The sequence below is a fragment of the Orussus abietinus genome, unplaced genomic scaffold (assembly GCF_000612105.2).
Source record: "Orussus abietinus isolate OABI.00-Male unplaced genomic scaffold, Oabi_2.0 scaffold26, whole genome shotgun sequence".
Lineage (NCBI taxonomy): Eukaryota > Metazoa > Arthropoda > Insecta > Hymenoptera > Orussidae > Orussus > Orussus abietinus.
The window spans coordinates 1,205,026-1,225,644 of record NW_019395989.1 but is presented as its reverse complement, the minus strand read 5'-3'; the positions used below and the strand labels follow the sequence as shown (position 1 = coordinate 1,225,644).

The 20,619-nt window shown below is 43.2% G+C and overlaps 6 protein-coding genes across 8 annotated transcripts; 3 read left to right on the top strand and 3 right to left on the bottom strand.

Annotated features, from left to right (window-relative positions):
* Positions 1-830: 830 nt before the first annotated feature.
* LOC105697317 lies at positions 831-4,233 on the bottom strand. Its single transcript, XM_012420534.1, has 9 exons — positions 4,099-4,233; positions 3,500-3,938; positions 3,133-3,363; positions 2,643-3,052; positions 2,073-2,538; positions 1,808-1,955; positions 1,467-1,695; positions 1,137-1,330; positions 831-1,002 (listed from the first exon to the last, which is right to left on the bottom strand). The coding sequence occupies exons 1-9, from the start codon at positions 4,122-4,124 to the stop codon at positions 989-991; spliced, it is 2,157 nt and encodes a 718-aa protein (XP_012275957.1). The 5' UTR covers positions 4,125-4,233; the 3' UTR covers positions 831-988.
* Positions 4,234-6,068: 1,835 nt separating this feature from the next.
* LOC105697236 (39S ribosomal protein L9, mitochondrial) lies at positions 6,069-7,111 on the top strand. Its single transcript, XM_012420370.1, has 2 exons — positions 6,069-6,296; positions 6,358-7,111. Exons 1-2 carry the CDS (start codon positions 6,222-6,224, stop codon positions 7,066-7,068), a joined length of 786 nt encoding a protein of 261 aa, XP_012275793.1. The 5' UTR covers positions 6,069-6,221; the 3' UTR covers positions 7,069-7,111.
* A 67-nt stretch (positions 7,112-7,178) lies between these two features.
* Positions 7,179-9,550, top strand: LOC105697325. The gene is made up of 6 exons (XM_012420549.1): positions 7,179-7,520; positions 7,583-7,715; positions 8,100-8,607; positions 8,680-8,886; positions 8,973-9,223; positions 9,287-9,550. Exons 1-6 carry the CDS (start codon positions 7,450-7,452, stop codon positions 9,527-9,529), a joined length of 1,413 nt encoding a protein of 470 aa, XP_012275972.1. The 5' UTR covers positions 7,179-7,449; the 3' UTR covers positions 9,530-9,550.
* A 41-nt stretch (positions 9,551-9,591) lies between these two features.
* LOC105697324 (INO80 complex subunit D) lies at positions 9,592-14,892 on the bottom strand. Of its 2 annotated transcripts, none has more exons than XM_012420548.1 (4): positions 14,680-14,892; positions 13,871-14,601; positions 11,883-13,309; positions 9,592-11,814 (listed from the first exon to the last, which is right to left on the bottom strand). In XM_012420548.1, the coding sequence occupies exons 2-4, from the start codon at positions 13,957-13,959 to the stop codon at positions 11,648-11,650; spliced, it is 1,683 nt and encodes a 560-aa protein (XP_012275971.1). In that variant the 5' UTR covers positions 13,960-14,601; positions 14,680-14,892; the 3' UTR covers positions 9,592-11,647. The 2 variants fall into 2 exon arrangements, with proteins under 2 accessions (XP_012275971.1, XP_012275970.1); XM_012420547.1 differs by having other exon boundaries at positions 14,708-14,892.
* Positions 14,893-15,390: 498 nt separating this feature from the next.
* LOC105697337 (dolichyl-diphosphooligosaccharide--protein glycosyltransferase subunit STT3B) lies at positions 15,391-19,433 on the bottom strand. Of its 2 annotated transcripts, none has more exons than XM_012420579.1 (7): positions 18,935-19,433; positions 18,158-18,856; positions 17,770-18,080; positions 17,158-17,701; positions 16,595-17,056; positions 16,431-16,518; positions 15,391-16,325 (listed from the first exon to the last, which is right to left on the bottom strand). In XM_012420579.1, the coding sequence occupies exons 1-7, from the start codon at positions 19,153-19,155 to the stop codon at positions 16,305-16,307; spliced, it is 2,346 nt and encodes a 781-aa protein (XP_012276002.1). In that variant the 5' UTR covers positions 19,156-19,433; the 3' UTR covers positions 15,391-16,304. The 2 variants fall into 2 exon arrangements, with proteins under 2 accessions (XP_012276002.1, XP_012276001.1); XM_012420578.1 differs by having other exon boundaries at positions 15,391-16,296.
* A 144-nt stretch (positions 19,434-19,577) lies between these two features.
* On the top strand, positions 19,578-20,451 carry LOC105697238 (NADH dehydrogenase [ubiquinone] 1 alpha subcomplex subunit 5). Its single transcript, XM_012420372.1, has 3 exons — positions 19,578-19,707; positions 19,949-20,110; positions 20,198-20,451. The coding sequence occupies exons 1-3, from the start codon at positions 19,687-19,689 to the stop codon at positions 20,369-20,371; spliced, it is 357 nt and encodes a 118-aa protein (XP_012275795.1). The 5' UTR covers positions 19,578-19,686; the 3' UTR covers positions 20,372-20,451.
* The last annotated feature ends 168 nt before the right edge of the window (positions 20,452-20,619 follow it).

Here is a 20,619-nt window from a genome sequence, read left to right as displayed (position 1 = left end):
AGTCAGCTGATCGCTCCTCGGCAGACCAGGCTTTGATAAAGCGTCTCTGCCAGCCGAGCGGGAAATCCGGTAAGACCGGAGTAGAATGGAATTTAACAGTTCAGGTTCAAGGAATACCTGATTTTTTTTCTTTCTCTACTTTTTCTACCGATGATTAAAGGAAAAAATGCGAAATCTAATCACTGTCGACCTCATGTATTATGTGGAATTTATTCAAATTAACAGTTCCGAACTTCTGTGTTCCGGATTAACGATTCAAGGCAATTTAATGCACATGTGTTTTTTAAGGAACTGGAAGTAGTTCATGGAATGCAGAACAATTTAATACGGATATTCTTTGCCGGAATTGGAGGAAATTAAATGTTAATTAGATTAGATTTAATGTTAGAAATATTATACGAGGCGTTATTTGATGAACTGAACCCTAGATATCATAACGCATTGTATTGAAAAACTGCTAAGAAATAAACACGTGGAACTGTAGGAGGTAGTTTGCAAAATATGTTGCAATGTTATTTATAGACATCAAGTAGGGAATGAATTATTTGGGACAATAACCCCGTTTTCCTAAAGACGTGGTAAATCGGCGTTATGCCTGACCTACTTTACATGCTGAGGTTCATTCACCATTTAAGTTGACTCTAGCTTAAGATCTTATCGGACGTGTTCCTACATAATACCTATTTTTTTTCCTTCATTTAACCAGTCTCTAAACACTACTACTTTCATCCAAGAGAGAAAAACGAAGGAAAGTAGTTTTGGCACCGAGACGTCATCTATTAGCATAGCTCTTTCTTCGTGTCTGTAGATATTGTTTATATACGAAATAGTAGTTTACATTGTAAATATGTATGTTTACTTACATCTATATTTATTGCTCTTACAGATATTTCTTACAAAATTATAACGAATTTTGTTATCAACAATTGTACACGTATATTAATTCAACATACCAGAGGGAAAGGAATGAACATTCCACCTGTAGCCGTTATTTTCTAGCCCCTGTAAAGAAAATGAGAAGATTAAATTATACATTTAATTAACTTTAAATTCTGAAATGTCATGGAAATAAATAGATGCTGAAAATACAAAATGACAGTTGAAATGATACTACTTGTACCCAACAATATTTTTACCTATACCAAGTCTTAGCCGTTTTGCTTGATCGAGTTTGGACAGAGTCTTTGATGGATGAAACATGGCAGGCATTCTATTGAAAAACTTGTGGGCAGGAGTTACAACAGCCTTATCCAAAGCAGGCCAAGGTGTAATAGGTATTGTATAAAAAGTCTTATCTGCGTACACTGCATTTAAATCAAGTCCATTTTTCCTGAAGACAAAATGTTATCAATTTTGCAGAAAATACAGTAATGCATTTTAATTCACTATCCCATAGGATTGGTATTTATGAAGCATACATATTTACTTGTAACGGATCTTAATCTTACTAGTAATAAATGAATTACCCCAAATTATCGGTCTCTTTATAAATTATGGCGAAAGATCCATTTTGTATTGTATGTCTTATAAGATATCGGCCAGTAGTCAGACTTTGTAACTCATCTATTATATTATATAGTAATGCGAGTACGCTTTCAACTTGTATATTATACAATCTCTTGATCTCATTATTTACTGATACTGCGGAACGTCGTTCAATGTGCAATACTTCCGACGTGGCTGCAGCAAGGCGTACTGCAGCATACAGAAAAATATTGCATAGGGTATTAAATGTAATCGAATCGACAATATTGAACGTTAGACCATGCGGCTCATCTACTTTTAAATATATAATATATGTAACAACCTCTGATTAAGGAAGCTTCTGGTTGAAAAATAAGAGATGCCCACTGTTTAATAGCTTCTTCCAGTGTTATGGCTTCTGCCCCAAGTGCAACTTGATGTTCCAATTTTGGAGCTATTATCACAGGCTGCTCATTTCCATCTGGCAATCTCTATAAACGAACATTAAAATTATTCATTAAATTGCAGTGTTTATAGTAACAATTTACAATTATCAATTGATTTTCACATAATAGTTTTACTGAAATCGTTTTACATATTTTACGTACCTCGATTCCATCTACAGATGAGCGAATTAATATTTTATAATCTTTCCCACAGGTTTTCATTAATTCATTTTTGTCTTGAGTAAATCCTAAAGTGAACAATTTATAACACAGATTGTGCTTCACATTTAATGTATCAAAATTAATTGTTCCAGCATTTAAGCTGTAACTTTTTTTGAAAGGTTTTTGAACCATATTATTTGATTCCATTTCATCATTTGATTCAGCTTTAATTGTATTTTCAGTAATCTTATTTACATTCTTGTTCACATTATGTGAATTCGGGTGTACCGATAAATTCGAGAATGCTGTGACGTTGTAATCTTGTTGTTCACTTTTAAAATCACTGTCTGTTTTTTTCGTACACATTATATTTTGGAATTCTATCTCTTCCTTCTCCAATTTCAGCAAATCACTTGAATGTATATCACCAAATATATTTTCATCCTCAATGCACTTATCAGGTGAACTGTAAATGATCGTCATTAAGTAGTTCTATAACATTTTGAAACATTCATATCGAATACAATATAAATATGACCGAATAAAAAGTATTTACAAGCATTTACTTACTTTGTTGAAGTCAGATTATCAATCTGACAAAACTGTGCTTTGACAAGATGTTTATAAATGCAAGCATTCTTTTGTGGTATCATCTTTGAATTCGGTGGGAGCGGCTTATCGATGTACACTATCTTCTTACCGCATTGCTCTCTTATAAGTACTGGTAAAATCCAAGAAGTGGAGGATTTTTGATCAACATTATTTGCTAGACATTTTAAACCACTCATTGATATAACTAAGTCTACTTGATGAGTTTCTGCTAAATTTTCACAATTATGATCCTGACTTACAAGTACATTAGAGGGCATGTTCATTCTGGTTTTTTTTATATTAGAACCATATGCTTGCATCATTACTTGCTTACTTAACAAAAAATAAGGTTTATTTGGCTCTGGTAACTTAAGACGTGGAGAATTCCCCTTAAAATGAAAAACACTTGTTTTTAGCTATTGACAGTAAAACCTTGAAAATATTTCCCACTTACAGTAATTTTTCATACCTTTTCTAGACAGGTACTATGAAAATTAATTTCAATATGTTTGTCGGAAATGAAAGCAATGCTGCCTGTCTCAGAATAATACCTAGGTAATTCTTTAAGATGTTCAATATTCCTTTTCCAGCGAAGGTTAATGTAGTTCTCACATAAAATTTTTAGTTGAGAACTGTCCCAATTTCTCTTAGCAAACTCTAAAAACTCATCTTGCTCTTTTGATATTGCAGGCGTTAATTTCTGAGAAGAAAAGGTATCTTATTGAATATTCTAAAATGCCAAATAAACAAGCAATTGAAGTGTTAAAGTGATTAAATTACATATTTATATAATGCATTATATCACTGAATTTGACATTTTGGTAATACTTACTCACCATATAAGTGTTTAATTCCTGCCTCGTTGTTTGAGTCACTTCTGGTTTCTCAGAACCAGAAAACCGAAGTATAACTCTAAGACATAAAGCATGTTCATCGACATTTAAAGTGGAGTATCTTGGAAATTTAAAGTCACATTTTACAACTCCAGGTACATAGTCTTTTTTAGACTCTTGAGGCATGGTAGCATCATTTAACATCTTTCCTATTGAGCGCTTTTTGTTATTCGACACATTAGGTGTTTCTCCTTCTGTAATGTCTTTCTTAAAATTGACTTCCATCTCTTCTAAAGTTTCTTCCGTGACATCACTATCGCTGTCACCCATGGCAAATGGATCTTTAAATTCACCTAACATGATTTTGTACATTGTACCTTCCCGTTTTAATCTGTCTTCATTAATGAATACATTATCAACAATGTCATCCAATGCAGGAGTCCTGTGAAATGTTTTAAATATTTATTAATTTCAAATAATTAGAGATCATTTACTGCCTCTAGAATCTGTACAATTTAGATGAAACAAATTTTAAGTGCATTTCCAGTATATGATTGACTGCTACTATGCGAAGTATGAGACCGATCATTTTTATAACTTACCAATCGATATTCAGAAATTCCTCCATGTCTTTAAATATCTCGAGTTTTACTGATTAAATCAACTCATCTTAAGAATTAATATATTAATTCGGTGAAAAACCGGCACGGTGACGATCAGTGACGATTGAATACAAATTCAAGGATGAACTCAAACCAAAGATTATAATGTTTCATGCGTGACTGACAACTCTCTAGTAAAACCCAGATATTTTTCAGCAGCCATCTGATGAGCGCTTATAGAACTAAAAATGAGCCGACCTAAATGGGTCTAGGCGTTTATTACCAGCTGTTATTATGTACATATTTTTGACGAGCGCGCTTACTTCTCGCACTTCCATCTCACGTGAGTTTATTCGCCGAGTTACGTATTCCCTATATGAAAGAACGAGATCACTAGCACTTCCGGTCTAGTAATATTGAAACAGAGATGAGTTGCGAGATTGCTCACGGGCAGGGTCGCGCGATCGCATCCTGTGCTGCCCTCTGATTTTATACGTCAGCTTTCACCGTTTTTTGCTCCCAAGGGCGGCGCAACGAATTTCTGGTAGGGACTCGCGTACTGGCGACGGCGGTGCCATCTACCTGTCGCCGTTGGCGGCTTACGTACTCGCGATGGTAATACCATGCAGCTGTTGACGGTGGTGGCTTACCTACGCTTACCGACCCTGCTCGCTTTTGATGACAAGGGAAGAACACTCGCGGCGTCCTCTTTGACTTTACCCTTCGCTTACCTTATTTAAATTAAAGGAAGGTGAAATTTGGCCAAAATTTGTTAGGCCCGAATACCTGACCACGAGTCTCACATGTGGTTGTAGGGCAAAGGGTTAAAAGAATATTAACACATGACTGAGATCTCGGAGAGATCTTGAGATCAAAATGAATTGAAAAACTGGATGATCGTCAAAAATGTCTAATGCATAGTTGATTAATACATATGAAAATTGGTTACCCGTGCAGCCATTCGCGAATCGATGCTTGTCTTGTATTTCCGTGCAAGTCGAACCATCGATTCTCCAGGCCCACCACGAGGAGGTTGCCGCTCAATGAGGCCCGTCTAGGAGCACTAAAACATCAACCTAGACCCCCATCCGGTTGCTTGAAAAACGCTCGATAACGGTCGAAGAACGCTCAATAATGCTCTAAAAACGCGTGAAAACACACTAAAAACACTCGAAAACGCTCGATAACGCTCGAAAACGCTCTAAAATCGCTTGAGAACGCTCGAAAACACTCGAAAACGCTCTGAAAATGCGTGAAAACGCTCTGAAACACTAAAAACGCTCGATAACGCTCGAAAACACTCGAACAATGCTCGAAAAACGCTCGATAACCCTAGTAGGGAAATGTAAAAATCATACGCGAAATGACTCGGATCCGCGGTTAGGTAAGCCTCGGGAGGATTTTTCGCAGTATTCGACTCTCACGCATACTCGTCGAGTGTAGCGCCGAACGCACACATTCTCAACGTCTCGACCCGTAGCTTGGCGCTTGGCTGGTTGGGACGCGCGAAGATTTCTAGGAGCGATCGCACCCACACAGATTCGCTGCATGAGAGTTCCGTACGCGACACAGACGCATACCCCAAAGCTCCGCATCACGTCGACTTCGAGGCAACAATGTACTTAATAGTAGTAGATAAGTAGATAAAGTCAAATGGAGCGTCACGAGTGTTCTTCCCTTGCCATCAAAAGCGAGCAGTGTCGGTAAGCGGAGGTAAGCCACCACCGTCAACTGCCGCATGGTATTACCATCACGAGTACTTGAGCCGCCAACGACGACAGATAGATGGTACCGCCATCGCGCCTATCAGAAATTCGTTGCGCCGCCCTTGGGGGCGAAAAATGGTGAAAGCTATCGTACGAAACCAGAGGGCAGCACAGTATGCGATCGCACGATCCTGCCCGTGAGCAATCTCCCAACTCATCTCTGTCTCCTAACTCATCTCTGTTATAGACTGTTATAGACAACAGTAGCGCGTTGATGATTGCTGATGATAGCTACGAAACCTGCGAAACATGAGAAATGAACATTGTTAAACGTTCTTGGAGACCGTCGAATTAATTTGATAATATTTAATTAATGTAATATTTAATTAATCAAAGTTAGTAAAGAATTGAACAAAAATGTTTCATTTTCCACTAAAATCTCTTAGGATGCTGTTGTCTGCCACGACAGAGTCATTTGTTCAACAGACAAGAGTAAGAGTATATAATTTTTAACCTTGTTCCTTTTACACTTCATACTATTCTTTTCTCACAGAATACATACATCTTGAAACGGAAGTGGCCACCAGGACTACACAAGAAGGACAAAATACCTGAACGTCTTAGAGCACGACACTTCGTCTATGAACTTATAGAAAACACAGATTTACGTAAAAGCAAACCAATCGATATTATTCTTAAACAGTATGTGAAAGGTGTGGGCCAGAAAGGAGAGCTAATTACCATGAAACCGAATATAGCATATAATGAATTACTACTACCAGGATTAGCCGTATATGCCACTCCTGAAAATTTGGAAAAATACAAACAAGACACCATCATAGAAAAACCTAAGTTCAGTTCCCCTTATGTTGAGCACTCATTGAATATATTATCAAAATTGTGTTTGAGGGTACACATGTCGTTGGATAATCCTTGGACATTAGAAAAATGGCACGTAAAGTCTGCCTTTCGCAAAACTTCTTTCGTCGTCCCCGAAGATGCTATAACCCTACCCGAGAAACAGATATCAGGACCCGACTTATCGATCGACGACAAAGAATTTGTTGTTACGGTCACGATAAATAATACAGAACAAGCTAAAGTAAGATGCAAGATACACCACTGGACTGCAAATCCTGATACAGTATGGCCCAATCGGCTCGATCCTTTCAAATTCGTCAATGAACCAATTTTCCCAGAAGATAAACCCATTCTGGATTCTCTTACGACTTGCCTGAAAACATCAGAGGAAGCCGGAACATAATTTCTCTTATGCATCGTATTTCAAATAAACTTTAGTCATTTAACGAGTCAATTATTACTTTATTCGATCCTGCTTTCAGTGCGTGAAATTCAATTGGAACGCGTGGAACAAGCGATGAGTACCGTAAAAAAACGCCTTGGTGTGAGAATTTCCAGCTATCCAACACCTCGGATGCCGACGATCGAAGTATTCCCATCCACCAAAAAGAATATCCCCCACCGACTCCTGCAGGAAACAATCGATAAATCGAAAAGGAACCGCAACGTCCGTTGCTACGCGCGATGCCGAGAAACGTCTCGACTTCGCTAAGGGGGGGCTACTATTTCTAAACTAAGTAAATTCCATGGTTCCATATCATTTCACTAATGATCAACCGAGAAGATGACCAGCCCGAACGACGGGGAGAAACGCTTCGCTTGGGATGATATCTATGAAGGGCTGCTGCTATTGGGGTAAAACTTAGTCAAAAGTTGTATCCGCGAGCATTACTACATCTGCTCTTGCTTTCCATCAGGATCCCGAAACCGGAAGAATCACGGATCGAGGGCCGGAGAAAGCGAGGGCACAGGACGCGCGTCTCCGAGATATACTGTCCCCACGCGCACCTGATCCTCAACTTCCATGAGACCTTAAGTCCCGGCGAAAAGGTAAACACCCGCCGTTGACCTGCTGAAATTAACCCTCGTTCGTTAAGGTGACATGAAAGTAACGTCAAAGGGGTCTCGTTTATGAAACTTCTCCGAATGTAGTGTACCGAATCGTTTCAAGCTTTGCAACGTGAATATGGAGACTATAAGAAAGTTCCGGACGCCCATGGAATTTCATTTTTTTTTTTGTATAAATTTGTTTACAGAAGTTTTTAAAATTCTTTATAAAAAATGAAATGTTATGGGTGTTAGAACCTCCCTTATAGCCTCCACATTCCTCTTGAAAAATTTGAACCGATTCGGCCCACCCAATTCGGATACAAGTTTCATGAACGATTGACCCCTCGGACGCCACCTTGCCATCCCCTTAACCCGAAAATTCAGATCAGATTCAGGAAACTCTACTCCAGGCGAGTCTCGCCCTCCGAGTCTAACGTCGTCATCCTGCAAGACGTAAAGGACCTGGTCATGTACCTACTGGTGACGCCCGTTAGCGTGCAGTTCATCAACCTGTTTCACCTGCCGATAACGGACCGCTTCCTGCGGGCCCTCCTGGTGTACTTCCAGTACTACGTAGATACATGGGAGGAGCTGGCACGGGAGCGAGCAGCCGCAGCGCGCAAAGCCCCCAACCCAAGGGCCGGCGGAAGTCGCGCGGCCCGTGCTGGGGAGCTCCGCGCTCTGGCAGTCGCCCTCGGCAGGGAATACGCCGAGTTGCTGCTGGGCTGCGGAGAAACCGCACCGTACCACCACGCGGCAGCGGGCCGTAGGAATCCCCACACGCGCGTTCAGTCCCAGGGTGAGAAGGACCTTAGGATCTTCGAGGTCCTACTGGGTGTGGCGCACCGCGTGGTATGGGTGGCCCTGCAGCGCAAGTACTACAACCCTATCGGTTCGTTCCTTCATCTCCGCCCGTAGCACACGGTCCTTCGCAAACCTCGAACCTTCCACGACTTTGTCGTAGAGGTGGAGCTGCACCGTTTGTTCCGGACCGATGCTTACAACATGGCGAACAGAAGAACCGGAGGGCTGGTAAACGAGGCGATTTCCGAAAACGAAGTGAGGATACTGCACGGACCGGAGATGCCTCCAAGGCGGAAGCTCCTGAGGATATCCCCCTTGATTCACAAGGTGGTCCACTCCGACTGCGACTTTCGTCTTCTTTCTCTAGGTAACGGCGTTATCCCATCTCGCCGTTTTCTTCGAGAAGAAAGGGAGAGGTCGCTATGAACTCAGGTGTTAAACCCTCGATCATAGGCTTAACCGATGTGGAGACGCGAGACCCGCGGATTCTATATCTGCGGGATGCGCTGCTGGCCGAGGAAGAGGCTCTTCCTGAACTCGGCATTAAGATCGGCATCCTGGGCCAGCCGAGGTCCGACTACGACGCCATGCTCGTGCCGAGCGAAGGGGGGGAAGAGATCCTGCAGGATCAGGATGAAGGAAAGGGGAGCATCGGGGAGAAACGGAGTTCCCGATCGGACAGACCGCGCGGGAGCGCGACCAGGGTACGCGTCTCCCCGGGTATAACAAAAGGTTAACCAGGCACCGATAGAACTTTCGCCTTTTAGCAAGGAGAGCGCGAGATTTCAAGGATGCCAGGCTTCGGGGAGGACTCGGAGGTGAGCTCGGAATTCCCGGGGGAAGCTGCAGATTCTAACTGCAGAGGACACGATGCGGCGCGCGAGGCATCCCGCAGGAAGTGGATCGCTCGGGAACTAGAGCGTCGACGGAACGAGAGATGGGATCTCAGCTCCCTCGGGACCTCCCTCGAGAGAAGGGTCGACCGGTCTAACGAAGCGACTTCCTTCTGATTGGCTGGACGTTCCTTACGTGGGAAACGGGGACAGACACACCCGAGAGCTACGAGGCAATGTAAAAAATATGCTTATTGTAATTGATACCGGCTAATCTAAGGTAGTAATAACGGTAATATGTTACAAGGACATACACGGATAGATACGGTAGAAGCGACGGACGATCATTCTACGCATCTTCGAATTCGGCATTGTCGACACCACTGTGAGTAACCATTAATTGTAACCGCTAATTACCATTAAATGTAACAACTACTTGAGACGAGGATAGTGCAAATACAATGTCAATCTCATAACCGAACCTCCGACAGGGCGACTCCTTATTACGTGTAGAATTCACTCGTTCGCCCGCATTGGCTTCGCTTAAAAGTTAAATTTGTCGGTCGACGGTTGGCCAATGCGATCGCTCCTCGAAGTGCACCGGACCGGAGTGCTAGATTAAATCTTCATATCGTTGGCGGTCCATCCGTTCGCGACCCATCGAGCGGAATGTTTCACCCCGACTCGGTCACATTTCCGAAACATCGACCTAGGAAACCGACCGCTCTTAATTAAACACTAACAAGAGTACTTTCTTCCCTTCACAATAGCAACTCCTTTAATTGCAGTTCGTATAAAGAAAAGAAACTCGACGCGACTCGACTCATTCGGCATCCGTGGACGACCTCGTCCACGACATCGAGCCAGAGCCCGACGGCCGTTCCCGTTGAGTTTAGACTGGGGCATTAGTCGATTAGCGTTTAAATAAATAAATAAGAAAAAGAGGCAACAAAATTTGGTAGGCTCGTTTTCCGGCTGGAATCGCGCGACGAGACCCTGATCGGATTTATCTCCACCAATGAAGGGTTCTGCACGCTTACGAATAATACACCGCACACTGACATTGAAACCCCTTCGTCACTTGTCGCACTGTTCTATCGGATCGTTGACTATCGTTACTTAATCATTTTCTAGATGGGTATTGTACAATGCGGATCGGGTGAAAAGGTCGATCGTTAACATCGTGACATCGATGGCAGCCTAACTAACGAGTTTGCGCCCGCGGGATGTACACCGGGGAACATGAATACCTTCCCTTCCTACATAGGCACCACCATACCAACGAGGAATACATTCATGTCCATCAGTGTACACAGACGAACGAAAATGCCCTCCTTCGATACGCTCGCAGCACTGTATCCGCAGAGAAGGCACTCGAGTCCGCCAGCATATACCGCCGAAATTAGCCTCGATAAATCCCGCAACGCTCCTCAAATTACGAGACTCCATAAACGGAACATTTGACCAAAGCCTCATCGCAACCGTTTCCCGGCGCGACTCCGCGCAGCGAAATGGTCGCGATCAATCCGGGCTTTCGATCGAACCGTTCGAAACAGAAAGACCTAAGTGTCCTCGGAAGTCTCTACCGCGTATGCAAAGGATTTCCTCGAGTTCCCAATACGTGCAACTGAAACTCCATTATAAACGATCGGACGCCGATTATCGAATCGGACGACTTACGTCTACCATTAGAACAACGCGATATGTACAAAATATGCTATAAGGCATCCAGGATCGGAGGAAACAATGTATACTGCTGAAATAGTTTACAAATTGTCTGTACAAGACTCTTAGATCCTTCTGGCTCTGGATTCCTCGATTCCCCTGGAGCTCGGCCCCGAAAACGACGTACTCGGTAACGTCTACCGACCGGTTGAAGCGACTTTTAAATTCGTCTAAAGAGCGCAAATCCTACCAACAACGCGACTTTACCGCACGGAGAGTCCCACGCGTTACGCATCGACGGCACATCGATAGCAGGCCTCCTTCTTCGACGTAGAAACGGTTGCGAATCCGCGATCGGTGTCTTCAAGCTCGAAGCGCAAATAAGATTTCGCGCGGCGAACCGATTAATCGTCGTCCACAATTGGCGCGACTCCTATCGCGGCCCGATGCACTCACTGGGCTCTTGATCGTCCATTCCTCGCGCGTCCGATTCCCAACAATGATGCGACAGTTAGTTACAGAACGTTACGTTTACCAGCACGGACACAAAGGACATTCTCGTCTCTACGTTATAAGAAACACGCTCGAGCCGTGTAAACGTCGGAGTACGTTTTAGCGAAGAGGTAGAGGCTACGAGGCGATATCCGACATGAGCTGGGCAAGCAGAGCCGGTTCCAGAAGCCCGTGGGTTTGACCCATCCGCTCCAGATTTCGGACGTCCTTGTCGACAGCTTCCAGAGCCCGCTCGAGTTCCTCCTCCTCCTCCCTCGACGGCTCGTACTCTCCGTTTCTACTCTCTGTAAGGATACGCAAGTGGTTATTCAAGGACTCTTCGCACAAGCATGCGAAAGCGACGCGAAATTACCGATAAACAGGTCGTTGAAAGCATCGGCCGGCAAGTTGTTTAGCACGTTCCCGAAGTCGTGCTCCGCAGAGTCCAAGGAAGCGAAGACCTCGTGATCCCCCAACTCGACCTTGAGTCCACCGCCTAGGTTGCCCAGGCCAAGGGAACCCAAGCCCAGGCCCAGATTCAGGTTCTGGCAGCCGGAGCTCCCTTGGGTAGCGTTCAAGTTGTTCAACGTCTTCGCGTGATGTTCGACGGAGTCGACGCGGTCGACGTAGCGGCTCTCCCCGCCCTGGATGGAGCCACCGCCCTTCGTTTCCGGTTTGCCGGAAGGCGGTCGCTTGCGCTTCTTCGGCCTGGATTTCGGCTTGGGCCTCGGCGCAGTCGGGGAGGCCGGCTTCTTGCGAGCCTTCTTTGGTTTCGACTCCTGAGCCTTCCGATGGTAGTTGTCCCGCTTTCTGGCGTGCTCCGGGCACAGGGGGAGCTCGTGGGCAACGTCGAAGACGGGCACGCAGCACTGAGTGTTGTCGCTGAACTTGGCAGTGCAGTGCTCAAAGAGCAGCTGGTCGCCGTTGAGCATGATGTGCCTAGAGCAGTGGCGCGTGCAGGGCAGAGAAGTCTGCCGACAGCCTCGGGCCCCGCAGGGCCCTCCAGCCAGCAAGGGGTCGTCCGAGGGCTCGGCCGCAGGGTTCTGGCTGATCCCCGACCCTGGTCCCTCGGCGAGGGCCCGCGCGGTCGAGAGCGGGTCCCCCGCAGCAGCCTCCAAGAGGCAGCGCGCCCGCTCGCGCAGCGGGCCCTCCGAGAGAGGCCTACTCTGGTGCAGTTGGCCCAGCCGTCGGCGAAGCTGCGAGCGCAACCGAGAGAGACGGGCTGCGCGACTCGGCGCCGCAGCCGGCTCCCCCGGGAACCAGTGCCTTTGGTAGACGGTCGTCTCGTCACCGCTCGACTCGCTATCGGATATCTCGTCCCCTGCGCGCGGGTAGTAGAGCAGAGTGTGGTCCCGGCTGGGCCGGCTCGACTTCAGCTTCCGCAGGACCTCGAGATGCCGCCGCTTGCGTCGCAGCAGATTCGAGTATCTCGACTCTGACCTGGCCCCGCTGCCCTCTGCCACCTCCAACTCGGAATCTCCATCCGCCCCTCCTCCTCTATCCGCCGCCTCCGTCACCGCCTCCACCTTGATCCTCCTCTTGATGCATTTACCTTTATCCTTGACGGCTCTGTTGTTTTGCGTCGTCCTAGCGCTTTTCGGAGGAACCGTTTTAAAGTTCCTCCCGGCCGCCGCGGCGAATGGCTCCGGCTCGCAGAAAATATACGGGTCGACGTCTTGCCGAGCTTCGGTTTTCAACAGAGCCTTCAAGCGATCGGAAAACTTCAACTTATTGTCCATGTTTGGTTTCTCGAGCACAGGGACCTTCACCTTGCGCTGCCTCGGTCCTCCCTTGTTCCACCTGCATTCTCAAATTCTTCAAGTCAACCTTCCTCCTATCTAGGTAAGATTTAGTCCACGCCGTATGCCGAGACCCATTTAACTTATTGTTATTTATTTGGAAAACATGAGAAATTAATTTCCAACATATCGTCTACGCACACGAATCAGGAGTCGGTGCAGCAATCTACGACTAGTAAATAATGATTCCATGTTGACGGTAACTCATGTATCTAGATGTAAAAAAAACTTGAATGTATATATATGGACTAATCGTTTAGACACCTTGTCTCGCTTGAAAAGAAATCGTTTAATTTGTGATCTACCAAATTATCGAAACCTGATCGATACCGACAACTCTATCCTTAACTTTACAACTCCTTCCAGGCTCAAACTTATTACGTGCACTCCTTGTCATCAGGGCATTCGACGTCGTGACTAGATACTCAAGGTATATACGTATACGTTATACCTCCGATTAAACCTTTTGTTTATAAATAGTGAGATTAACTTAATGCTACGTGGTCCGAGCAATAGGCGTAAACTAAGTCTATGGCTAGAGTAGGGTAAAAACGATCCTTGCCTAGCGTCGCAGCTTACGTCGAACATCTCGAGAGCGTATTCGACGTTATTGCTTCCTCGCATTGGGTAGTTCATCCATAGACTCGACATGCGAGGTTTTCACGCGTCTTTGGTAAGGTATAGCCATTGTCGAAACGTCCCAATGTTCCTCAATGTTTACATAAACAAACGGACTACCGACTGGTAAGACAGGTCACTGGTAAAGTTTGGTTATGTTGTCCACGCTTGGACATCGACCCTGTCGCCGTCCTCACCCGACTTGGCCGCACTTGAACTTCATCCTGTGCATTGACTTCTTTTTCCGGGATTCTTTTAGAATGCGAGACACTCTCGAATAAACCCGGACAGAATCTTCTTCGGAACTCGACGATCGGTCAAGGTTGGAACGGTCGGACGAACTTGAGTGCCGGAGGTTGCTCGGTTAACCGATGACGACGATCGAGAGATCCTTCGATCGCAAATGCGCTACACATTCAAAACTCCTCGAGGGAATTTCCGAGATAACCAGGAAGGCTACAAACTCGCGCACAAATTTCAGTCCACATCGATAATAACATCAGAAAGACATGTCAGATGCGGTGCCTGCAAAATGGCGACCACTCGTCACGCGTATGTACATTTTGAGAGTTGAGAACTCCTTCGATTCCGCAGGAATGGCGAAAAGAAAGCCAATACTTGTTAGCTTTTTGGCATCGTGCTTTTTCACCCCAACTACCCTCTACTCCTCGGCCCCTGAAAATAGACCAGGGGGTTTATATTTACTAACGAAAGAGAATGCTAACTCCTGTGTCGAAGCACGCGAGATCTAACCTCACTTCGTCGCTTGCGGATACTGTACCATAATCGAGAAACGAAGCGGCCCCAAACGATTATCTCTTTCCCTCGAGTACGACTGCTCGTCGTGGATTAATTATCGCACCGCATCTAATTATTTAAGTTGTTCGGAGCGCCAATCGACTGTTTCTTCCCCTGAAAATGGTTGGCCGTGGGTTTCGACAAAGCTCGTATCGTGCTTCGCTTGACTTCGCTGTCATCGATGTGCCACTTGTCACGCAGGTATATACATAGATACATACATACGTACGTTTTAAATCGACCGGTGCTCCGAAGATTCTCCCGCCTTTATCGTACCGCGGGATTTTTCCTTGGAAGCATAAACGAAAGAATTCCGCGTTATACGGAATATTACGAAGAAATTTTGGAAATTCGTTCCTAATGGTGAAATCAATTCAATGAGTGGGAAATTGGTTGCTGAATTCAAAACCCTGGAATTTATGGATCTCACTTTTTCCAATTCATTCATGTTTGTTCATTACTAGGAAAATATCTACTAACTTTTGATTTCTTTCAAAGAAGCAATAAGAAACTCCAAGTATAATTGATATGCTCACTTACTTGTTTAGATTTTGTTAGTGAGAATGATACATAATTTAGAGGCCCTTTTTTATCATATTCGTTCATTTTTCATTGAAGATATAAACCAGCCGATAGCAGGGTGAAGAGAAATGTTTAAAACACCAATACGTGACCGCAAATGTTTATCTTTCAACAAGACACTATACAACAAATTGTGTACACAAGACACGCACATGAGTCCTTCTTCTGGCTCGACCCATTATGTGTCGGCAGAGCCATAAATAATGGATTATTACTTATGGCTTTGTCGTTCTATTTCTGCATTGGTGTACAAATAATGGAGCAACATAAGAGATATCTTGGGTATTGGTAAAGCAATACCTGCATTAATTATTGACTGTGTAAGGATCTTAGAATGTCCTTACACAGTATTTAGTATTATTACAATGTTCTTGGTAACATCGATCGGAACATTTCCAGTTTGGAACCATTGGCGCAATGAAAGAAATGAAAACAATAAGACAAGTAAATCCTTGCCGACACGACTCTCAGTTATTTTGATATTAAATTCAAATGGTATATATACACCTTTGTTTCGTATTAACATTGCATAAAGCTTGACTATTTGTCGGCATCACTTTGAAAAAATAGACAAATTTGGGAGAGTTTAGAATATGACGATGCGTTCGCCTATTGAAAAAGATGACAAATTACGTATATACTAAATCTTATATTATAGATTTTGACAGAATCGACTATCAAAGGTATGTTCCAACCTCCACATTATCCAGACGCAATTATTTCTTTTAAAAATATTCAATATACGACACTACGCCACGTCATGTTCTAATTCCTCGAATGGATGTAATGCGTATGGCGATAACACAATTATTTCTTAAGTCCAGTTCATAGCTGAGCCAAAGGACGGTAGTTCCTTTATTATAAAAGTTATACTTGAAACTCGTCGGGAATTTGAAAATATTTTCGTTACGTAGGTATTCTCTGATGAAGTTTTTGTCCTTTGAGTACGGTCGGACGACCCTTGATGAAACCTTTTTTATTCTTGCCAATCTGAAACATCAATGTCCCAACCCCCACAACTTCAACTACGTTTCCAGATCTATCGATTCACCGTAAAGAACCGATACGAAAAAAGTTTGTATGAACGTCCCTTGATTTGTGGATCTATGCAATGGAATACTAACCTTTTTGCTAATATAATTCGTATTTCGGGGAATGGTACGCCGAGAAAGTGGTATCCTTGGTCTATTGAATTCCTCCGGTTTTTTGACCCTATGAAAGTCATCCGATTGAAGGCATGTTAATTAAAAAAAAAGGAGGAAAGCAAGAGAAGCAAGAAAGAACTAACCTGTAGATCCTAACTAGCCAGTGCTCTGTGGTATAAGCTTCTTCCAAGTAAGTCAATTGAAAGTTCTTATTTCCTATTTCAGCACTTCGTGTTCGATCGTATCCGGAAGGAGTCCTATAATCTACACGGACTTCGCCGAATCTGTAGTAGCTCAATTTATACATTAGAGAATTCAAGAGCGTTGGTGAACCTTTCGAGTCTACACGAAACTCTCCTTTTTCCGTAAAATAATCACTTTCTCTGATATCTTGAGGATGTTCACCCTCCGCGATACGTACCATCCACAAAAACTTATTGACATCATCCCCGGAATAACCAATCATTCCACCAAAAATAATTAACACGTAATCTACATCCAGAGATGTCATTATCTCATAAGCTGCACTTTCATTCGAGCTCATAGCTTTGCCTACCAATGCTATGTGAGAGTTATTCCAAGTATTGTTGTCCACGAGGGTGGTCCTGTTAAGATTAAAATCGATAATATATAATATTATGAACATTCTCACAATAACCTAACCAAAGAATATCTGGACTACATATGATTTAACTCTACCAATTACCTGTTGGCCATTCCAGCGATTTGATAACCATAGTCCCACCAACTCATAATTCTGGCATCATTAGCTGTATTTTGAGCCAGCCAGTAGTATGCTTCTCGAAAATCATCGAGTATCGATCTGCCGCCATCGTTCGTATAGGATGCAAGTACAATTGATGGGCTGGAATATGCACTACTGGTGACCCATGTACAATGAACTGTAAACATCATCAACAAAACTAGCAAGCCAACGATTACTCCGTTACGTAAATTTGAACCCAATCCATCACCACCTCCCCTAGGTCTTTCATGTTTCATTCTTCGAAGTTTTCCTGCCTTATCGTACAAAGCTCGCCCTGGGCTTCTTTCTCTTTCGTCTTCGCTTTCATCTTCACTTGCTTCTCCACTCTCACGGTCATTACGATCTTTATCTTCATCTTTGAGAAATACTTCTAAGAGCCCACTGAAGGCTACACCAGCTAAGATGCAAACTACTGGTGTCAAAGTCAACATAAGACGTACCATTACACCAGCGAAATATACGGCACTTATGGCATATAAAATCACTGAAAAGTAATTATCTAAGTTGAAATTGATTACATTAATTAACGGCCAGATCAATAATGCTTCTTACCAAAAACACGTTCATCGTTAATGCGCTTAATGCAATACCATAGTCCAACAGGAAATGTTGTGACCAAGATATGTAAATCAAAGAAAAAACTGAACCATGTTGTTGGTTGATGTTCAGAAACAGAAGCTATTATAGGAATATGAATTTTTGCATATCCAGTATCCCAAAGTGAATAAAATCGTCCGCTCCATGGAGCAACCACACCCGAATATGTTAATCCAATTAATATCATCAAAAGAAATGAAGTAATAATTGCAACTATAACTCCAAAGTACTTCATTTCTGATTTTGTAAATATTGTCCTGAGATACCTGAAAGAAATAATTATTATTTATTATGATCAATGAGTTAATACTAAGAGATATAGCCATGATATACTATAACATACCTTAGAGTAGCTACAAAGATCAGCAGTACGAAAACACCACCAGCAGCCATATGTTCCGATGTTCGTATGGGTTGGAAACCGACAAATGGTATTTGCATACTCAGTAAGAGGCCCAAGATATAAAATGTAGTGTAACTTGTAAATAATCTATTACTGTAGCGATTTGTTACTAAAAGAGCAAAGACGTGAAATGGAATTAAGTTGATAATAAAGACATAACCTCCCCATGCAGAAACCATGTAAAAGTACGATAATGCAGTCATCGATGCCCAAAATATGGAACCTGTCTTGACGGATTTTACCCAAAGGTAATAGGTGAATTGTAAAGCAAAAATTGCAATCCCCTCATTATCATAACTGCCTGCCACAGATCTTGATATATACCCTGGCACAATCGCTATGAAACAAGCCGCGAATAGTCCTGCTCCGGCACTCCATAATTCTTTAGTTAAGAGATAAGTTGAAATTGCTGTAAGACCACTAAAAATGGGTGCTAAAAATACGCAAATGTCCCTAATGTGAACCGGAATATTTAATGAATGGAGAATATAGTGTATCGACCCTGACGTTATCATAAGTCCTGGATAAACGGTTCCACCCACGATACGACCAAGGGGATACCATGCTCTCTCATCGAACCAGTTCAAGAAGTTGTAGAATCCATGCTGTACCATGTACGCGGTTGCTCGGTAATTGAACCTATGTATCATGTGATTCAATTAATAGATACAATAATTAAATATTTTCAAGGTTGGTCGACATTACATAGATACATACCAAGGATCAAATTCATGTATGATGCTTTCAAATCGTATGACTGCAAACAGTCGGGATGCAAATCCAGATATCCAGGCAAGCAACAAAACTGTAAATGTAATAAGCGAGCTGAGACCAGCGGCGTTCGTTAGCGTGGAGGACTTCATTTGCTTGGATGTTGGCTTTTTATCGGGAAACAGAAGTTTTTTCGTATACGGCCCAGCAGTTTTACTTGGTAGCATCTTTTGCTGGGACTGGTCGTTCCGATGGCGTTAACCCGAGAAGGATAAAAACTCCTCCTCGAGGCGTACGATTCGCCGAAGGCGTATCCACGCGGACGTTCAACGCCGTATCGTCTGGATTTCGGCTCGTGAGCCAACACGGATGTCAGACAGACACCGGACACGAAAGTCCGAACACCTTCCAAGGGTTAGGACACGTCAAACGCCGGCTACGTGTCCACTCGGCCGGCTGATCCGTTCGCCCTTGTTCGCCCTAACTGGTTGCTCGCCGTGCCGTTCCATTTCCCGTTCTTGTTCCTTCCGTCAGTATTTTCTAGTTCTCTCGACTATGCAACCGTACACGTGGCCATGCTCGTCTATGGACCAGCTTCGACAAAAAACCGCTAGATGGTAGTGGCTCCTGTTATTTACGAAATATGGACCATCCACACTCTTCTACTGTCTTCTTGAAACCGTGGTCTGTAAATTTTGTGGAATTTTGGCTTTCGTCTACTGTGTCTCTCGGTTCTAATCAAGGAGAGACCTCGAAAAATGGCTGGAGCTCTTAAAGCGGTAAATACCAAGTTTATTCTAGATTCGAGAATATTTTCTAGGTACTTTGAACACATGTAAAAAGTATCTTCGTTTGTACTATGAATATTAATCTGAAGCAACCAGTTTTAGAAGGCTACGTCGATATAAGCTTATCAAGAGTTGAAATGTTTATTTCCTTTATTTTATGTGAATAACGCTTGGTGGAATATGGAGGAAATTTGTGTAAGACTACTTACTAAACTTGTACGTATTGTTACAGACCACAGGCCTCACGGGTCTTGCAGTTAGTCAAACTCCACATCATACTTTGACGATGCTCTACGGTAAAATTCGTAGAGCACTAGACAGACTGCCAAGTGATTATGCATACAGACGTTATACCGAAGAAATAATAAAACAAAGGGAGAGTATCGTTAAAAATGTAAGCTTCTTTTTAGTCATCGTTATCAATTACAAATGAAACAATATCCAGAGTCTGTAAACTTCTACGGCATTGTATTCATTTCAGAATTCAAGCGTAGAAGAAATTGAAAAACAGATCGACGGGGGTCAAGTCGAAGAACTTATCATTCAAGCCAACAACGAATTGCAGTTGGTACGTAATATGCTGGAATGGAAAACATGGGAACCGCTAATCGAAGAGGAGCCACAGCATCAATGGACATGGCCACCCCACAAGTAATTTTGACTTAAATTATAGAAACTTGTATATTGTAAATTATTATATATCGTAGTCTTTAAATGAAAAATATTTACACTTGATATAGTTTCTGATTTATTCCATCGACGACATATTCAAAAACGCATAAGACTTTTGGCTACAAATCCCTGATTACCATGACATTGATGACATACAACGCTAATCGACGTCTTCGCGATCTGTACTACTTTGCATCTAATGTATTTTGCAACTTTTAATTTATCAAGATG